This window comes from Pipra filicauda, unplaced genomic scaffold, assembly GCF_003945595.2.
Source record: "Pipra filicauda isolate LSUMZ 115617 unplaced genomic scaffold, ASM394559v2 scaffold10_size6260569_pilon, whole genome shotgun sequence".
NCBI classification, from domain to species: domain Eukaryota; kingdom Metazoa; phylum Chordata; class Aves; order Passeriformes; family Pipridae; genus Pipra; species Pipra filicauda.
Genome location: NW_024103541.1, coordinates 3,544,664 through 3,562,993, shown reverse-complemented (window position 1 = coordinate 3,562,993; position 18,330 = coordinate 3,544,664). Strand labels below are relative to the sequence as shown.

Sequence of the window (18,330 nt, the reverse complement as noted above, 5' to 3'; positions counted from 1 at the left end):
AAGACACAGTTTCTTACCAAGCAATCCATGGGGGCCAGTATTCGTTTGTGTGGCAGTGCAATGAAGTGATACAGTTACTACTCTGAATCAATCAATGAACTGATTGATTAAATTGTATTACATATTTTAATGTGTATTATATGTACTATAACTTCTCTTGACTCTAAATTGCACTTATGTCTGCAAAATACAGGTGTGATGGTTGGGTTCGACATGAGTAGAGATCTCCGGAATCCTCCCACCAACATCCCTCTGGGGTCTTTGGCTGCTATTGGCACCTCGTAAGTCACAGATCGGGGAAAATTTACTCTGGAGACAGCCCTGGGTGTGACCAATCCATTTCACATTCCCATCAACCTTGTATTACTCAGCCATCTGGAAAATTAAAGTGTGGCTCTCATTCAAATTATCATCCATTACCACCACGTAGTCTGGGTGGGTTAAAGAAAATCTTTGTTAATGTCCTTCCTCTGCTGGGTGGAATGTGTGTTGGTGTTGGAATGGTTGAACTCCTGCAGCCTGGCTGTCCCAGAATGGGATGCAGAGTTCTTGAAGGCTTGGGGTGTGTGATTTTGTCATTTATTGCTGTTGATTTCAGAGGGGGTTTTATGTTTTTTTTTCTTTATTTCTCTATATAAATAGAAAATAATAATTAAAAATTTATATTTTTTATTACTGGGAGAATGAGGCCAAGACAGGTGAGATGACCTACCCACCTGCAAGGCCAGGGTAACAGAGGAGCCCTGCATCCAAGCCAAGTAATGCTCTCCCTGAAGAAATGCAACTTTCTAGGAGTAAAGTACTGCTACATATTAACACCCCCCCCCAGTAGGTTTTCCTGCCTGCTTTCATTGCCACCTAAATTACCTTTGAAATTATTGCTTTTAACTGTGTACCAAGGTTCAGTCAGGAAGGAAGGATCTTCAAAATTTGGAAGGATTCCTGGTGAAATTGGTGCTTGTTTTAAGTGGGGGGATTCCACAGGACGCAGGAGCATAACAGATACCCAGCTATTCATGGCCATGTGATTCCCATCTCTGCTGTCTGGGCTTTACAGACAGACTAACTTATCTCCCCACCTGAGTACTGGAAGGGCCAGAGACCCCAGAGGAGGATCATAACCGAGGCTGCAGAGCAGACTGGCTGCGCTGGTAACACTGCTGCCGGATGGGGGGACCTGTGTACCTGCAGAACCACAGAATCACAGAATGGTTTGGGCTGGAAGGAACATTAAAAGGCCATTTAGCCAAACCTCCATGCAATGAGAGGGGACATCTTCAACTAGATCAGGTTGCTCAGACCCCCATCCATTCTGACCTTAAATGTTTCCAGAGGTGGGGCATCCACCACCTCTCTGGGCAGCCTATGTTTTACCACCCTCATCGTAGAAAATTTCTTCCTTATAGCTGGTCTGAATTGACCCTCTTTTAGATTAAAACCATTAGCCCTTTGTCCTGTTGCTGCAGGCCCTACTAAAAGGCATGTCCCCAGGACTAAGATATTTCTCCATGCACACCTCAAGAATGCTGGTGGCTTCCCCTCAGGGGTACCATACAGTTCTGCTGCAGCTGTCCCTGGCACATCATAGTGGGTAATAAGGACCAGTATTAAATTTAGCCCTGAAGCTAAATCATGCAGGAACCATGCAGAGTCATCCAAGACCCAACTTGTGGGTACTTGACTGTCTCCTGGCTCTCCTAGTGAGCAGAATGTTCAATGGCTTTGTCTTGCTGGGGGAAAAAAAAAGTTTATTTTTGTTGTTTGCAGGTGGTTTCTGTACATGGTCTTTGTTTTTTTGCTGGGAGCCATTTGTACCCGTCAGTCACTGCGCTATGACTTCATGATAGCAGAGAAGGTAAGTTGTTCGAATAACCCAGCATGGTTTTATAGAGTGGTGCTTTCAGGTTGTCATCTGCCTTGCTGAATGCTTGAATTTTCCAAAAGCCTAAGGAATTTGGGTATGCATCCCTCATTAAAATTCAGGGGGATTTCCCTATTGCAAATCCCAGTGTACAATTGATTTGAATAGCTTCGCATTCACCAGCATATCCAGTAATGCTGAATCTTGGCATTATCACCCAAGCAATAGCTTTAAGAGCTAAAGTATGCTAATGTGGTCTAATGATAAATGCTGTATTTTATTCAATGTATCCTTTCTCGCGTGTGAAAGCTTAGACCAAATTGAAATCTCTAAAGAACTCCCCTGCTTATCTTTACTAAGTCAAGCGAAGCTCACATTTCCATATCTAGCAGGCTGTAATTGCAGGGCAAGCAATAGGATTATTAAACTCCAGACGTTCCACACGGGTGTCTGTACACAAGGGAGGTTTGTAGTGTAACATGCTACGTCTCACCATTGCAGGCCTTTAAAAGGAGAGCAAAAGATTTTGGTGTGTGCCATTGTCTTACCTTGAATGGGATATAAAAGGGCTAATTTTCTGTTATTTGGCATTATCCAAAATCATGGGCTCACTGTATTTGACACAATTTCTTGTGATTAATTTGAAGTTGAGAAGCTTGTGTTATTTGATTTGTAACATGGTTTTTAATCTAAAATGTCAGTTTAAAACCCTGGCTTTGTTTTCTAAGTAATTTTAGCTCTAGACTTCTTCCAGCCCCCCAAATAAACTCCAGATTGTTGGTGGGGCTCTGCCACTTCCTGCTAAGGTAAAAAAAAAAAATCTCTGTTTCAGGGTAAAAAAGAATGAGCCTACCTCTTTGTTCATCAATGACTTAGTGGGTGAAAAGTGCAGTAACAAAAAGAATCAGATTTAAATGAATCAGCTGAAGAGAAAGAGATTGTTAAAGCTGTGTTTTAACTTCAAAACCCCTAGGGAGGAGATGAAAAATCTCCTAGTAAAGAATGAGAAGATATTTAATAATGATAAATATAAAAAACAAACGAGAGAACGCACCCCCCCTTAAAAAAAAAAGAAAAAGCTTCTTCAGCTTTTGTCTCCCTAGTACTGAACGAACCAAATATGCAATCCCAATATTCATGTTGCTTCTTTAAGCTATCTAACTGCTTTAGATTTTAATTACATCGGAGAGAGGGAGGAGGGAGAGATCATTACTCCTCCAAACTCTCCCTTTCTGTCACTCACAGGTGAGCGAGTGCTTGGCTGCTTTTCTTGGTACAATATTTGTTTGTCTTTTTAAACATAAAAATGAGATTCAGTAATTTCACTTCTAATGAGCTCCAAGTGCCAATTCCTTGCAATATATTCACACTCTCTGTGTTCAAAACCCACAGCAAACCCTTTCATCAGCCTCAGTGAAAGGGACTCTTCCCCTCTAACCCTGATTTGAATGTCAAGTAGCACATTTAAATGCGAGCATTTTTAGCAGCTAAAATAATATATGATGTCTGGCACAACTGTTTGTTTATTCCAAGTATTTTTCAGAGCAGGGTAGGATTAGAGGGGAGGGAAGGGAAGATTCCCACTGAGTGTCTGTTGGTCTAATGGCAGCTGATATCTGCTCATCTTTGCCTCAGGTTTCTTCTGTCCCACAAGATAAAATTCACAAAGCCAAGTGGATTTTCATGGGGAAAAGCAATGTTGTGGTAGGAAGTTTGTACAGTTCTGGATTGTGACATTGATTTTACATGTCTTCCCCAAACAATGAACTTTTTATGTTTTTTTACCCAGTCTCCTTTTTGCTGCATGCAGATTTCATAGACAGGAAAAAGCCAGATGTTGCTTGACTCATCTTTAGCCATGTAGATTTTTGTAATTCCTTCTAATAAAGAATGTGCCATCTGACTTCAACAGAGGCAGAACCTAGGAGAACCAGCGTTCATTTTTCACCTTCTTTCCTCGACAGGAGGGGTGAGAGCAAAAGACATGTGGGATGCAGGGCACCTGCATTTGGTGGTATTCTCTGCTACAGATGTCTGTCTGCACCTCCAGCACTTGCTTCAGTGGAGTATGGGCAGGGTTTTTCTCTCTGCCTGGCCTTAGTGCTGGTGTTACCCCCATGCCTTGCTGCTCTTTGTGCCTGGCTGCTGGCTGTCAGACTTGTGTGGTCTTGGAGGACTTGGGGATGGCTCAGGTGACCCTAGACCTTAGTTTCCTTAGTTGTGGGAGTTTGTGTATTTGGGTGGGCTTTTTTAGATGTGCTGTCTGTGCTTGCAGCTCTTGACCTGCTTAAAGGGACCCCTGTCCTTGCTTCTGTGTGACAGACCAAGAACTGCCTTTCCTTTTCCTCCACGCCTGCAGGAGATACTCCCAGACTGAAAGGATGCTTTCCAGAAACCAGTTTAAAACCCAGCCTTGTTAGCACTATGGCTTTAAAGATTTTTTTTTTTAAAGTTTCATGTTGGCCAAAGGAAATTCTTTTCTCATCGAAGACAGGAAAATAAGGTCATTGTATTATATCCTTTGGAGCATGTTTTTTGAGATGCCATTTATTTAAGTGGCAATTTTGATTTGGTTTTACTGTGGGTTTTCTTTCAGGATTGGTTTTCCCCTCTGAGATGCAGGGGTTTGTCTTCCTGTTTTGGATGGTTGGAAGCCTGGGCAGCTTTTCCTGTATGATGTGCTCTGTATATAAGTGATCTCTCCTGAAATAAACTCACTTCCAGTTACTTAAGGGGAATCTAATAGCTGCAGCTTTGCTGCAATTGCTCCAAGTGACAAAGAATTTCTTGGATATGAGCTTGTAAAATGTCTCTGTCGGTACAGGATGTTCAGTATTAAATTACTTTTATGGGATAATTTTCCTGTATTAATTGCTTGTACTTTTTACCACAGACCAATTAAATAGCTGCTTTCCCAGGGCTCTCTCTGTTCATTTAACAATGTTACAAAATATATGTGATCTCTCAAAATACGTGTATTTAAGACTGCTCGGGGGTCTTTAAAGGACAATATAATCAACTTTGCATTCTCTCCGCTTCCTCCAGGTATCCTTGGTGGGTTTTTTGTTTTTGCTAGGGCTGTACATCTCATCCCTGGCCTCCTGCATGGGAGGGCTGTATGGAGCACCGAGGATCCTGCAGTGCATTGCCCAGGAGAATGTGATCCCTATGCTCACCTTCCTTGGACATGGGGTTAGTCATCCCTTCTCTGAGATTGCTGTCAAAACTTCACCTGAATTTAAACACCCAAGATGTGTCTGTAGCGTGAGATGAGGGATGTGTGAAATGCAAGGAGGGGAAGGCTCAGGATCCACTATGCTATGCATAGACAGAAAAGCCAGGAAATGGGTGGTTTCATGAAAAAAGCAAGGCATCCAGCTGCCTGTGGTCCTTTCCCTGCCCTGAGCCCTCCCACAGGGTGTGTCATTGTGCAGGGGCAGCTCTGCTTCTCCCTGGCATTTTGCTCACCCACCTCTGTGCCCCAGCCTGGGTCTGTCTGTCCTGCCACGCATGGACAGCCGTTCCTGAGGTCCCCTCCCTCCCTCTGACCCACTTCTTCAAGATGTCTGCAGTAAAACAGCCACTTATGATATAACTTTGCCTGTTGGATATTTTTTGCAAACACCTTATCCACATGGTGCTGATCCTGACCATGACCAAAGGAAGTACCTAGCTCTTCTCTGCCCTTCTGTCCAGGGCAGAAGCCTCAAATTTTGTCTCTACACTTGGTGAAATGGATGGTAACTGTCTGTTTACCTTTTTTTTCTGTTTTCTTTTTTCTTATTCTTTCCTGCACACTTTCTTTGAGCTGTTCCTGTCCTCTGTGGTAACCTCATAGCTGAGGATGTGACTAGTCATGGTGCTGTGGATTCAGTCTCTGTGCACTGGAGAAGAGGACTCTTCTTTGTAAGATAAGGTGCCTTTTGGACACTATTAAATAAAAACAAAGAATAGATTTGAAAGGTTCAGTTAGGGGGACATCTAAGCTTTAGATATGCTTTCAAACAAAGTCTTGCTTGGAATATGACAAAAAGCTTTTCCCTTGTCCTCATGAATAATCTTCATTCATGAGTCATTCTACTGATATCAGTCAAGGTATCAGTCACCAAGGACTGTAGTCTTGGGTTATACATCTAGAGCAAACAATTTCTTATGATTTTCCATTATTCTGGAGAGGGAGAAAATAATTCTGTGACTCTCAATAACCTGCAGTACCTAACTGTGTGTGGAGTGGCTGGAAAAGCCTTATGGTGCTCTGCTCCTCCAGAGCACCTTGTAAATACAGAAAAATATTTTACAATAGTGGTATTTATGAATGTTTTAAAATATTTAAATGTTTATTAATATAATAATTTTCTATCCACTGTTTTATGTTTCTCAAAGTAATTTGCTAAGATAAAGGTCATAATAATAGCAATAATTATAAATAGTAATAACTATAGGGAAAGTAGGAACAATAACAACAGCAAAAACTTCCAGCTCCTGAAGGCAGTTTTCAGGTGATCCCAGAACAGGCTGTTCTCCACTTGGCAACCCTTGTGAAATTCTCAGTGGTTTATCAAAGGTGACTGGAAAGTTGATTCCCTCTCTGCTCTGATAGTTTTCTGTCTTTCTGTCAAATTTTCTGCAGTGAACTCCAGGCAGAGTGCCTTGATGGGAAGGGCTCAAAAAGAGGTGAGAAATCAAAGACAGATCACTTTTGCCCCTTTCTTCTCTCTGTCACCTTGAAAATTGTTTACATTTGGTTTATGGAGAGTAAATACATCTAATTTGTCCTTACCGTTCTGTATCACATCAGTTATTCTTTGAAGAAAGTGTGGTCACCAAAACCTCAGCTGATGGGAAGGACACAAATGTTTTCTGTAGAGTTAAACCCAAGCCAGAGGCATCATGAGATCATTCCATCTGTTCCCCATCTCAGTACATCTTTCTGATACTGAAGATGCTTTCTGAGATCTGTGTTCCTTTGTCCCGGAGATGTATTTCTATTCATTCTGAAAAGATGTAATGGTCCAGAACTGGTCTCCCTTTCTGTTAATAAATAAGAGGGAAGGAAATAGAAATAGTTTCAATTCGAGCTGTGTGTTTATTAAAGAAGTAAATGCAGTAAGTGAAAACCTAGCATATTTTGTAAGATATTTTCCAGCAAGGTCTTTACACAGCCTGCATAGGCTTCTCAGGTGGCAAAATGGCAACACAATGCCTGGTCCAAGGAAGGGCATGTTAGACCTGGGCTCAGTTCATGAACTGATGGCTGAAGTATTTCTACCCCCAATGCTCTTTGCTTTCTCTCTCTTTATCTCCTCCTTTCCCTGCCTCCACCCCTTCCCAAAGGAGAGGAGCAGGTGATGTTTCTCCTGGCTGCCTGCCTTCCCAACACATGCCTGGCATTGCTGGGGGCTGACTCCCACCCTCCAGCATCCTTCCTGCCCAGTCTCACTGCTGCTTTCCTCCTGCTGTTGGGTAGATGCAGCTTGGGTGAGCTAAAGGAGGGAAACCCCATGTGCAGAGACTCAGCAGACCATGGGTTTAGCTCAGCTGTGTGTCAGGGCAGGGCCAGAAGCTGCTGATGTGAAGGTGGCACCACTCTGTGCAGGCAGAGCTTCCTTGACCGTGGCAGTCAAAGCCTTTCCAAGGGCAGCATACAGGAGCCTTTGGGGTAGGCAGCCATGCAGAATCCTGTAGAATAATTAGAGATGAACAGTTAACTCTAATTAACACATTTTATTGCCAGACTTCCCATAAGCCCCACAAATCTCTTTGAAGGTTTATTGCTGCTTTAATGACATTGTTTTACCATGGAGATACAAGTGAGAGTGGATGAATTTTCCAAAGACAAAGCTTGAGTAAGGCTCAGGGATGAGGTGGGAGCTGAACAGCTTTTGGCTTCCAGCCTATTCTTTAATTTATTAGGCCTGTAAGCCTCTGTTTGCACATGCATGCATGTATTTCATGACTAAGGGGGTACTTTGCAGACAACCCAGGTAACCACCCATGGCAGCTGAGCAAGTGGGGAATCCTCATGGCAAGGTTCATGGTTATTAATTTAAATGTAATTTTGTTTTATTTATGAACTAGAAAGGCCCCAACAAGACTCCAGTGGCTGCGATTTTCTTAACAAGTTTCATCACTATGGCTTTTGTCTTCATTGGGCAAGTAAATGTTCTTGCTCCCATAGTCACCATCAACTACATGTTGACATATACTGCTGTAGACTATTGCTATTTCTCTGTCTCCTTGAGCCACAACATTCAGCAGAAGCCTGATGAGACCCAGATGGGAACTGCTAGACCTGCTCACTCTTCCCAGCCTTTAATTTTCAACAAGCCCTCAAGCCGTGCAGCAGATGGAGTAACTCAAAGCAGATCAAATGGCACCTTGCTGGAGTTCAAAAAAGACATGGACCAGATTTTTAAACCATTTTGTAGTGAGCCAGGTACTTGCAAAAAAGAAGGAGCTGAGAATTTAACCCGAAAGGCCAAACAAAAGGCGAAGAAGCCAGCCAAGCAGACATTACAAGACAGCTTTCTCCTGGATCTCCATCACGATGCTGCCCCAGCTCAGTACAGCTGGGATGAGACCACGGAGCCCCACGGCGAGAGCCAGCGGGACCTGGATGAGCAGGGCTGTCAGAGTGATGCAGGTCAGTGTTCTTCACCCACTGTGTCTGCCCAACACACACCTGGGATGCTGGAGCAGGAGGAACAGTTCTGCAGAGAAGTGATGATGCTCCCTGGCCCGAGGGGAAGAGGCTAAGGGCTGTAGGAGACAGACATCTCCAAGCTCAGAGGGAATGGTTTATAACCTTGGCCCTCCCAGTGCTTTCCTGAAGGCAGGCGTGAAACTAGCTTTATATTGGGCTGTCATTCAGTGATTCATAGCAATAATATCATTTATTCCAGGTGAAGGTAGAGTTCATTGCAATGCATCACAGGAGAAGTTCCAATGCGATTTCCTACAGAAGATTAATCACAGGAAAGCAGGCAGGACTATATTTAGTGTTGAGTTGTTTACTATATACTCATAATTCTACAGAGACATGCTTAATGCTGTACATTAAAAAGGGTTTGAGTGTATCTTGGGATTTTCTTCATCCTGGTGTGGGTTAGGAGGAATGGAGCTATGTGAGTCTAAAACTCAGGCTATCAAAATTCAGTGGTCCCAATGCCACAGCTGGACTCTGTAATTCAACATCCATAACTGAGGGTCTGAATTTGTTCTGTTTGTGATTGTGGGTATTTGATAAAGTGTGTTTGCATGGAGCTTCTCATTCCCAGTGTTGTAGTGTTTCATCAGCATTAGTCAGTGAAGCTTCATAAACCCCTCTGAGGAAGAAACTATTATTTTTCTTATTTCACAAAGTAGGGAAACTGAGGCAGAGATAGACAGATGTAGCCTTCAAATGGACTCAGTACCAGAGTTGGCAACCTTTTTTGTTTTTTCTCGCACTTCTTTTCAGTTTTCATTTTAGAGTTTTTGGTTAACTCTGTCATACTCAGCAGTCAGCTAAAATTTTTGCTTTGGTTCCTGGAATCTGGTAATGTAAAATAGAAGAAAAGACCCCACATTATAGCTCTTTTGTAATCTTTTTTTTCTTTTCTGTAGAAACATCTATAAAGCAACAAAATCCAGAGCTGGGAATTCAGCAAATACCAGAAGCCTTCTACTCCAGATTTTTCAGTCACTGGGTGTCCTTTGCTGTTGTAAGTAATTTTCTTTTTTTTTTTTTTTTTTTTTTTTTTTTTTTTTTTTTTTTTTTTTTTTTTTGAGCAGTGGTTTGTGATTGTAGAAAAGAGAAGGAAAATCATCACAAAATACACTCCAGTACTTAAAAAAATGGCTTTTGAATCTAGTATTCTAGTATTCCAGGATACCTGAATTAAAGTACTCAAGGTACCATGCATCCAGCAGTTCAAATTCAGAGAAAGCCTGATGACATATTAAACAAGAGGAAAAAAAAAACCCAGCCCCCAAATAAACAAACAAAAAAGCCCCAACTCAAAACAAAAAGGTACAGATTCAAAGTCTGTAATTTAAACTTTAAAGATGCATGGCTGGCTAGGAAAAAGATCAGTGTCCGTCTTTTCACTGTGTGCCAGCCTGCTTTTTCTTGCTGTGGGATGGATTGAGACATCAGCTTCAAAGCTGTGTTGCTTTTATTTGTGAGCCAGTTTCTGCAAGCTTGGGGTGGGGTTTCATTAGCGCTGACCTCCTGATTCCAGCAGCCCGGCTGTGAAATTCCATCTTTTGAGGGAGGAAAGTAGAGCATTCCTCCAGTATGTTACTTTAAAGAATAAATAATTTATAAATAGCTTCTGTCTCAAGCTGCTGAGAAATTTAAGACATTTAAATTCATCTTGGGAAGATTGATTATTGGGCAGATGACAGGGAAAGGGTCAGATATGCATAATGAATGAACCATATGGCTTTGCTGCATGGATGAGGATTTCATAACTGTGCATAAAATGTAACAAACCCACTCAAACAACCCACCAGACCCTGTTAGTTTAACCCTCAGATGGAGTTTGATACCTGCTTTTCAAATTCACTGCTGCTGCTGCCTGCAGCCACGTCCTTATGAGGGGTCGCACCAGGCTGCAGCACCAGGGGTGGGTTGGATGTGGTGGCCCCTCTTTAGTGATGTCATCTTTAGGAGGCTATGTGCTGATGCCACCTCTGGGCTCGGTAACTAATGTGGCTCCCAAGTGTATGTCAGGGCAGAGCATTCAGTTCTCTGCCTTTGCAGGAGATGACTGATGTGTTCATTAAAGCAGATTTGGTTCCCTGTCAATAGTCAGACTTGGGAGGAAGTTGCAACAGAGCTGGGACAGGATCAATGATAAAATATAAAATCACAAAAGCAAAAAAACAGGTGTGTTTATTTATCCTGATTCCTCTCCCCCCTGCCCTCTGGCCTCTCTTTTTGAGCTTCACTGGTCGTGTCAGTCAGGACTCATTTAGCTCTTCCTTTGCATGCTGCCCCTTGCTGTTCCTAATCTCACCCATGGAGATGCTACCCCATTCATATGCCACTTGAGCCAAATCTGTCTTCTGAGCTGGTGAGCCTCTGGATACTTCTCTTGGAGTAGCCCAAGCAGAGACCCACACTGCTTCTAGGACTCAGGGTAGCTCACTGAAGCTCCATGCTGCTGAAGATGACACTGTAAACCTGTGCTGTCTCTCCTTTTAGGAGTGAGACCAAATGAGGCTTTCTGTATCATGGGAACCTCATTTCCAGGAACCCTCACCCATGACATACCCTAATCTTTTCAGATAACAGTAGGTGGAAATGCTGTCTGTGTGGCCAAAAGCCACTTGCTGTGGGCTGTTTTCCCAGGCAGGAGATGGTGTGGGTTCCTCAGGGGTCCTGCTGCACCACTGGCCTCAGCCACCAATGCCCAAGGGCATCCATCCACCCATGTGGTTGCAGGTGGCATCATCACTCCCACGGGCAGGATCTGGGCTCTGCAGCAGGTCTTGTGCAAGGGGAGTCTCTCTTGTGTGCCCATTCCAGCACATCGTTAGGAGGAGACACCTAAAAGGACCCCACTCATCAGGATAATTCTGAATGGCTGTATCCTGGGGCCTGACTGTACATGTCTCTTACACAAGGCTCCCAAGAAAACCCTGAGAAAGAGGTGTGACAATGCCATCAAAGCACTGTTTTTGCATGCATTGAACACCAAGATGCTGCATTTCTGGGGGGGGGGGGGGGGGAAGAAGTGCATTTCCTGATGCTCTCATAACAACTTGAAAGTCCCAGCACTGCCTCAGTTATTGAAGAGTTTCTGTTAAGAGTTGCTGTCCATGCTCATCTTGCCAGGTTGAGGAATAAGCTGCTGACCTGGTCAGTGTTGGGCTGTGTCTGAAGGTGAACAGTCCTTCCCGGGCACCACACTGCCAGTTCTCCCACAGAGAGTTCTTCTGCTGGAGCAGGAGGTCAGTGAAGCTGCTGGGCTTTGCAGAAAAAGGACTGTCAACATCATATTACCTTACAGACTCTGGGATAACCCCAAACCATGTCTTTCCAACAGGCAATTGTGTCCCTCATCATAACGTTTGTCATTCAGTGGATCTACACCCTGGTCAGCCTGGGTGCAGCAGTTATTCTGTATTTCTACATTGGCAAAGTGAGCCCAGGACTTCCCCTTGGTGAGTATTTTTTTCCCTGTATTATTAAATCTGCTTAAAAATTCATTAAGCTTTAATTTAACTTAATTAGGAATTGAGACTCTTGTGTTTAATATGCAGGTGACACGGTGAATGATGAGGTTTTGTTTCATTGCTAGTTTTAATAAATTTTCTCTCTGACTCTAATTTTCTATTGGATTATAACTATAGCTAGTGCTGGTTTGATAGTTTGAACGTAATGCTTATTGTTTTATTGTATTGTACTTTAAATGGCAAAACCAGATACTAATACTAAGACTTAATGGGGGTGGCAGTTTGTAAATGTATAACAGCAATGAGAAAAATCCACTAGAAAATTAGTTTTAATAAACTTAATCAATCTAAACCCACCTGAGAAAGCTTTAAGGAAAATGAGTATCTCACTAAATCTCAGCATTCGTAACTGTGGAACAAGAGAGCCTTTTGATTCCAGAACTAAACACATTGGAAGTGTTGGGAACATAATCTGGGAAAATACTTTTAGACAGAGGGCATTAGAAGGCTCTGTGCATGTGATCAGCTTGAACAAGTTTAAAATTAAACAGTGAAGCACATTCAGAAAGCAGCTCATGAGAACCTATAGCTCCTTAGCAAGGCCACTGGAGGGGTTTGCATTGCTCTGCATGTCTAAAGGAAGACATGCTCACCTATTTATGCATACACACATACATACACAAACAGTGCATGGCAATGAAAATGTTGGAAGGAAACACTCAAAGTTCAGCCTGTTTTTTACTTGGCTATAAGTGAACGTTATTTTGTGGTCACAAGGCTTCTGGTGATCTGTGAGTTTGTTCTTCAAAGGTTCGAACAACCCTTTTGTCTAGAAAGGCTGGGAGACACTGGTCTGAGAGATGCTCTGGATTAAGGGCTAGATGAAGGCCTTGAGAGGAGAAATGCCCTGTGATTGACACATCTCTTCTCTTCTCTCTTCCCCCCCAGCAGCCTAAGCCAAATCCAGCAGGCACTGACAGCTCTCTGTTCTCTCTGTCCCTCACCACAAACTTCTCCTGCTGCTTTTGCTTCCAGCTCCAGCACTTCCTTGCCCCTGCAGGGAGCCAGTGCAGGAAACTAACTCTACAGAGAAACTAAAAAGAAAGAAAAAAAAGTGTTGGTGTAATATGCTAAGCCAGCTCTCTGTGGGGTCAGACAAGAGGGAATGAATGGTGAGACCACAGCTGCCCTGGCTGAGGTTGGCTGAATGGCTTCTCCAGTCTCCCCATCCCTTGAGTGGTCCATGGAGGAAGAGGTACTGCAGTGGGTGTCCATGCTTTGCTCTGGCTTTGCTGGGGTTCGACAAGCTCTCAGGCTTGGAAGAGATAGCTTGGGTTCATTTCATGACAAGTGTTTAAAAGCCACAGCATGTAGGAAAACTGAAAGAATGTTCTCACCACCACAAAATCTTTGCAAGTTAATAACAAGCATGTTGGTTTGAGATTCTGTGCAAAAATTGAGTGGTGTAATGCTCTTATGAAAGAATTAGCAGCATACTGACTTCTCGTGCCTTTTCTCCATAGGAGCAGCAGCAAATTTCAGTTTCTTTGGCTGGATTAAGTCGGTTTTGATCGCTTTGTGCAGGTTGGTACCAGTCACTTGGCAGTGACCAATATGTTCCTCATTGTTCCCATGACCCACTGATGTGCACAGAGAGGGGTGGAAGAATTGACTTACTTATTAAGCAGGCTGTCTGCTCTTTCTTGCATACTCAAAGTTATTCTTACTTAATGGTAAAAATAGCTGCTTGGTCTCATTAGCCTGGCACATGCTGTGGATGTGGGGAAGTGGAGTCTCTGCTGCTCTGTGTGTAGGCATGTCAGCTGATAATCATATCTTGGTGCCTGAAGCTTTATCTTACCCCAAAGGTCTGTGCTCAACCTTTATGGCTCATGTTGAATGGGAAAATCTGGCAGGAAATGAGAAATTGGACGCTCCATCTCTTCCACCCACCATTCACTGAAAGCAAATTTCTATGGTAGTGGTGGAACTGGCACACATGGAAGCTGCTCAAGTTTCAGAGAGGAAATTTGGGGGGGAAGCTGCAATAGTTATAAATACAGTAAACAGTGTCTTTGGTGAAGGAACCATTCAGTATTGAGTTTGCATGGGACTGCAGTCCATTGTCTTGGCGTTTGATTCCCAGAAGACCTTGAGGGTTTTGTTTGGTTGGTTATTAACTAGTTTTGTTAATCTTTTTTGATGCTATTAATTATTAATTCCATCATGTTGAGTTTCCCATAGCAGGTTGTGACCACCTGAAATGGCTTTGAGTTTCTCAGTTGATTTGGTTGCTTTTTGGTTGGGGTGAGTGAACACTGTAGGAAGGACTGCACAACATGAGCTGCCATGCATTATATGTGCAAATTTGGTGGCTCCTTTAAAGTAAATGAAAGTCCAGCACAGTTTAAGCACACTGGCACATACCCATGTCTGTCTTGCCAGCTCCTGCCTCTGCCCACAGTCCCTATAACATGGCCACATGCTTTTGGTAACAGAGGTGGTTAGGGAAAGAAACCAGGGGAGATGGGACCTCCCTGAGAGGTCTCCATGGCAGGCTGAGAACGGACAAGACAGTTGTCCAACATCATGTCCATCCCTCTCTCTACCAGACCATTGGATGCCTCTGAGTATGGGACTGGGTCCCTGAAGACCCACCTGTCCTCCACACCTCTTGCCCTGAATAGCTTTGTTCACACAGGTACTGCTGCCTCTCACAGCAGTGTAAAGCTGCAGCTTGCCTAAGCCTTAGAGGATGAGAGCCCAGATCAGACAGACTACCCAGAAGAGGGGTGAGGGGGTGCAGAGGGTGTGCACTGTGTTGTGGCAAGTGAATCCTTTAGGTTGTTCAAATAATCTCTGGCAGAGGTTTAATATTAAAATGAAAGCGTTTCAGAGTTCATTGGCGAGGTTCACTCTACTACTTACTAGATGGTTAAAGCACACAGAGAAAAATCAAACTAAGCCCTAAAATCAGTCAATGTGAAATTAAAATCAACCAAAAATTATCTACATGGAGGCTGGGGCCATAAGGATGAAAAGGAATAAGGGAGACCTTCCTGTTGAGTCACAAGGGTTCTTGACACCTCTAAGGCTCTTAAGTGCTTGACAAGGTCTTAGTCAGTGCTGTATGCTCTTGCAGTTTGGATTTAAAGATGTGCAATCAGGTTTTCTTAAAATCAGCCTCTGGGATAAAGAGATTGCAGGAAAATCTCCCCTTTTATTTAAAAAGAGTTACAAAAATTACTGTAATTTTTCTTATTGCTTCGGAAACTATAAGAAGGGTGTTTTTCATTAGAAATGATTCATGCTCCTTCTTCTCCTGCACAGTGTAGAAGGTGTTTGCCGTAGTCAACATCCAAAGATGAAACTTATTTGTTAAGAAAATGTATATTTTCCTATGTTTACTGGGGGAAGGGAGTACAATTTTTGTGTGTCTTTTAATAAAAATTCTTTCAGGTTAGCTCTCTGCCTCCAAAGGGCACCTGGAAGGATTTAACCTCTTCTCGAAGAACCCTGCCTTGTTTGCGCAGCCGAGAGCGTGGCTGGGAATGGATGACAAACAAGGGGTGATGCAGGCACCTCTACTTCTCTGTTTGCAGGAGAAGGCCATCTCCCAAGGAGCAGATTGTAGTGACACCGTCCTTTGCAACAGTTGGCATGGAGACCAGGCAGCTCACCGAGGAGAACGCTGACTTCGCCTCGCGGGACCGCTATCACCAGTCCTCGCTCATCAGCAGAGAGGAATTTGGAAACCAATTCCAGTGAAGGACACACACAAAAAAAATCAATCCATTACTTCAAAAAGCATTTAGAAGTGCTAATGGGTGCCGCGGTGCCTTGTGAAATACTTGAATTTATGCATAAAGAATGTGAATAGTTATTTATGTATTTGAAGCTTGTTTGTTTATGCAAACTACAACATTGCTGGGCTTCAAATCTTACCCAAACTGAGGGAAAAATTGGAAATGAAAGGGCTAGTCCAAGGGAGTGATGAGTTTCTGAGGACAATATAACTGTTTAAAAGAATTCAATTATAAGCCCTATTGAGGTCTAAAGACCATTGCCACTATAAAAGCTTATAACACCCCATTTCGGATGTCCTCTGGGTGACTAGGGACACTTTGTGCCTGGGAGTGGTGACCTCGGCAGCAGGAGCCAGCACCCCACTCCCAGCTGTGCCACAGATAGATGCGACCTTCCAGGTCAATTCACTTCTCCCCTTGGCATGAACTTCCCTGCTTGTAATACAGTAATTTTCTACCTCAGCATTTCAATTACCAAGGTCTTAGAAAGTACTTTAAGGCATTAGACAATAGGCCAGAATCAGTGGCAAGTGCAAGAAGATTATGAAGTGTATTCACAACTGAAATTGCACATTTAAATCCCGTAATGCAGAATAATGACCTCTTCCCTGTAACTGTGAGATGATGTCTTAGAAGCTGCTCATAGTATTTGCCACATGCTTGCTGATATGAAACCTAAGACCGGACAACATAACTGCGCCCATATAGAGCATCTCCTGGCTGAAGGGGTAGATGATTCAGAAGTGCTTTAACAAAATAAGTTTAGCCTCATCTTTGCTTATTTTGCTTAAAGTCCATCCCACAGTATGCTCCCACAATGAGCCGTTTCTCCTGCTGCCATGATTTGGGATGTGGGAAGTTCAGCTGAAGGTGCTGCAGGATTTACAAAACACAGGGTTGATGGGCAGTGTCTGTGGGGGGAGTGAGATTTTATCTGGACCTCTCATCACTGTTGCTTCTTCTCCTCAGGGAAAAAACCCTCCACTGAGCACTGTCCTGCCTACAGGCAGCCATCCTGGCAGGGACCCACACAGGCATGAGCGAGGGTTCTGGGCTGAGGCAAGCTCCAGCAACACCCATCACTTGTGTAATATTGTTGTAACTTGGCATTTACAAGGAGAGGGAAATCACTGCCTTTCGCTTTGTTTCATCTCTGATCATTTCAGCCTTTAGATTATTTATTTCTCCTTCTGTGCAATAAAACCTTGAGATGCCAGAACTCCTCTCTGTTCTTTCTTTGGGCACACTCAATGCCTTTGAGCACCGTTATGCTTGCCTGTGCTCAGTGCCCTGGTGTTACCAGGTGGGGGGGGGATGCTCTATCCCATCTCATGATCTGACCCAGCTGCAGCTTTGGCTCTTCCACTTTTCTCACAGAGGGATGAACAGGAGGCTTTCTGCTGACATGAGGAAAAGAGCCACCCTGGCACACTGCAGAAAGCATACTCATTTTTCAAGGTCACAGGTCTTTTACTAAGTGTTTTTAACCTTAATTATCTCAATAGAGGCAAGAAGGAAGTTGTGTTTGTGTGACCAGCTCTGAGTCACCTCACGTCAGTCATTCAGTGTTGGAAACACTCTTTCCAGGGCTCCTTCCTTCCATTGCCTTTTGCTGTTGGTTTCCAAAGAGACTGTATCCGTTGTGTGGATGTGGCTCGGTGTTGAAGCTTCCCCTGGGTTTCCTGGGACCAGTGGTTCCAGGGAGCCTTCCCTGTGCTTCTATCATCCTTGACCTTGGCAGATACTGCTGTTGTGCAGACTGAACACTCCTCGGTCAAACTGCATGGTGCTGAACACAATCCCTGTTACAGTTTCATACCCAACCATAATGCTGCTACTGTAAAATCTAGCATTTCATAAAGTCCAGTCACATGCATAGTGCCTTTCCTTTCAGGTTGAGGAATGCCCAGCCCTGCATTTCTCTGTAGCTTGACCAAAAGAAAACCCCAGAGCATGACATGAAGGGATTAATGGGCAGAAATTTCTAGGTAACTTCTTTTTTAGCTACTAAACAATTTAATTCCCTTCTTAAAATAAGACATCAGTCAGGAGATAGAGAGGGAGAGTGGGGAAAGGTCCCTGGGCTGTGTACCTCACTCACTGAGGAGATGCACAGGATGAAACCAGATGACCTAGTGGAGAGTGTTTGCCTCTCCAACACTGCAGTCCCTGCACATCCCCAAAACTGGGGTGTGACGGGCCAGAAATACAAACAGTGTCTCCCTTGGTCTAGCAGTATTGGGAAGAGGCCCTGCAGCTTTGCCTTCAGCTGACTAAGTGTGCAGCAGCTGTCCCCTTCTGCCAGCACCATCCAGCAGCTCTTTGCATCTGAGCATCCTCTGGAACAATTTCAGTTGTGTTTGTGGGCTGATGAAGCTTCTGCTGGCAGCTGGAAAAGGCACTGTGCTCTGCTGTGGAGGGGCCCAGTGAGGGAATGTCTGGGGTGCAGGTATGGGTTGTGCCTTGGTATTTCTGGAAAAAGACGGTGGCAGGGCTGGC

The 18,330-nt window shown here is 43.7% G+C and overlaps 1 protein-coding gene across 1 annotated transcript in view; it reads left to right on the top strand.

The window, feature by feature from the left end:
* SLC12A8 (solute carrier family 12 member 8) overlaps window positions 1-17,047 on the top strand; it is a 47,773-nt gene extending 30,726 nt beyond the window's left edge. The window contains exons 6-13 of the mRNA XM_027723563.2: window positions 194-281; window positions 1,768-1,855; window positions 4,907-5,053; window positions 7,940-8,504; window positions 9,467-9,564; window positions 11,896-12,013; window positions 13,549-13,609; window positions 15,628-17,047. Of these exons, the coding sequence (XP_027579364.1) occupies window positions 194-281; window positions 1,768-1,855; window positions 4,907-5,053; window positions 7,940-8,504; window positions 9,467-9,564; window positions 11,896-12,013; window positions 13,549-13,609; window positions 15,628-15,793 (1,331 nt within the window). The 3' untranslated portion in view covers window positions 15,794-17,047. The remainder of the gene's footprint in view (window positions 1-193; window positions 282-1,767; window positions 1,856-4,906; window positions 5,054-7,939; window positions 8,505-9,466; window positions 9,565-11,895; window positions 12,014-13,548; window positions 13,610-15,627) is intronic.
* The last annotated feature ends 1,283 nt before the right edge of the window (window positions 17,048-18,330 follow it).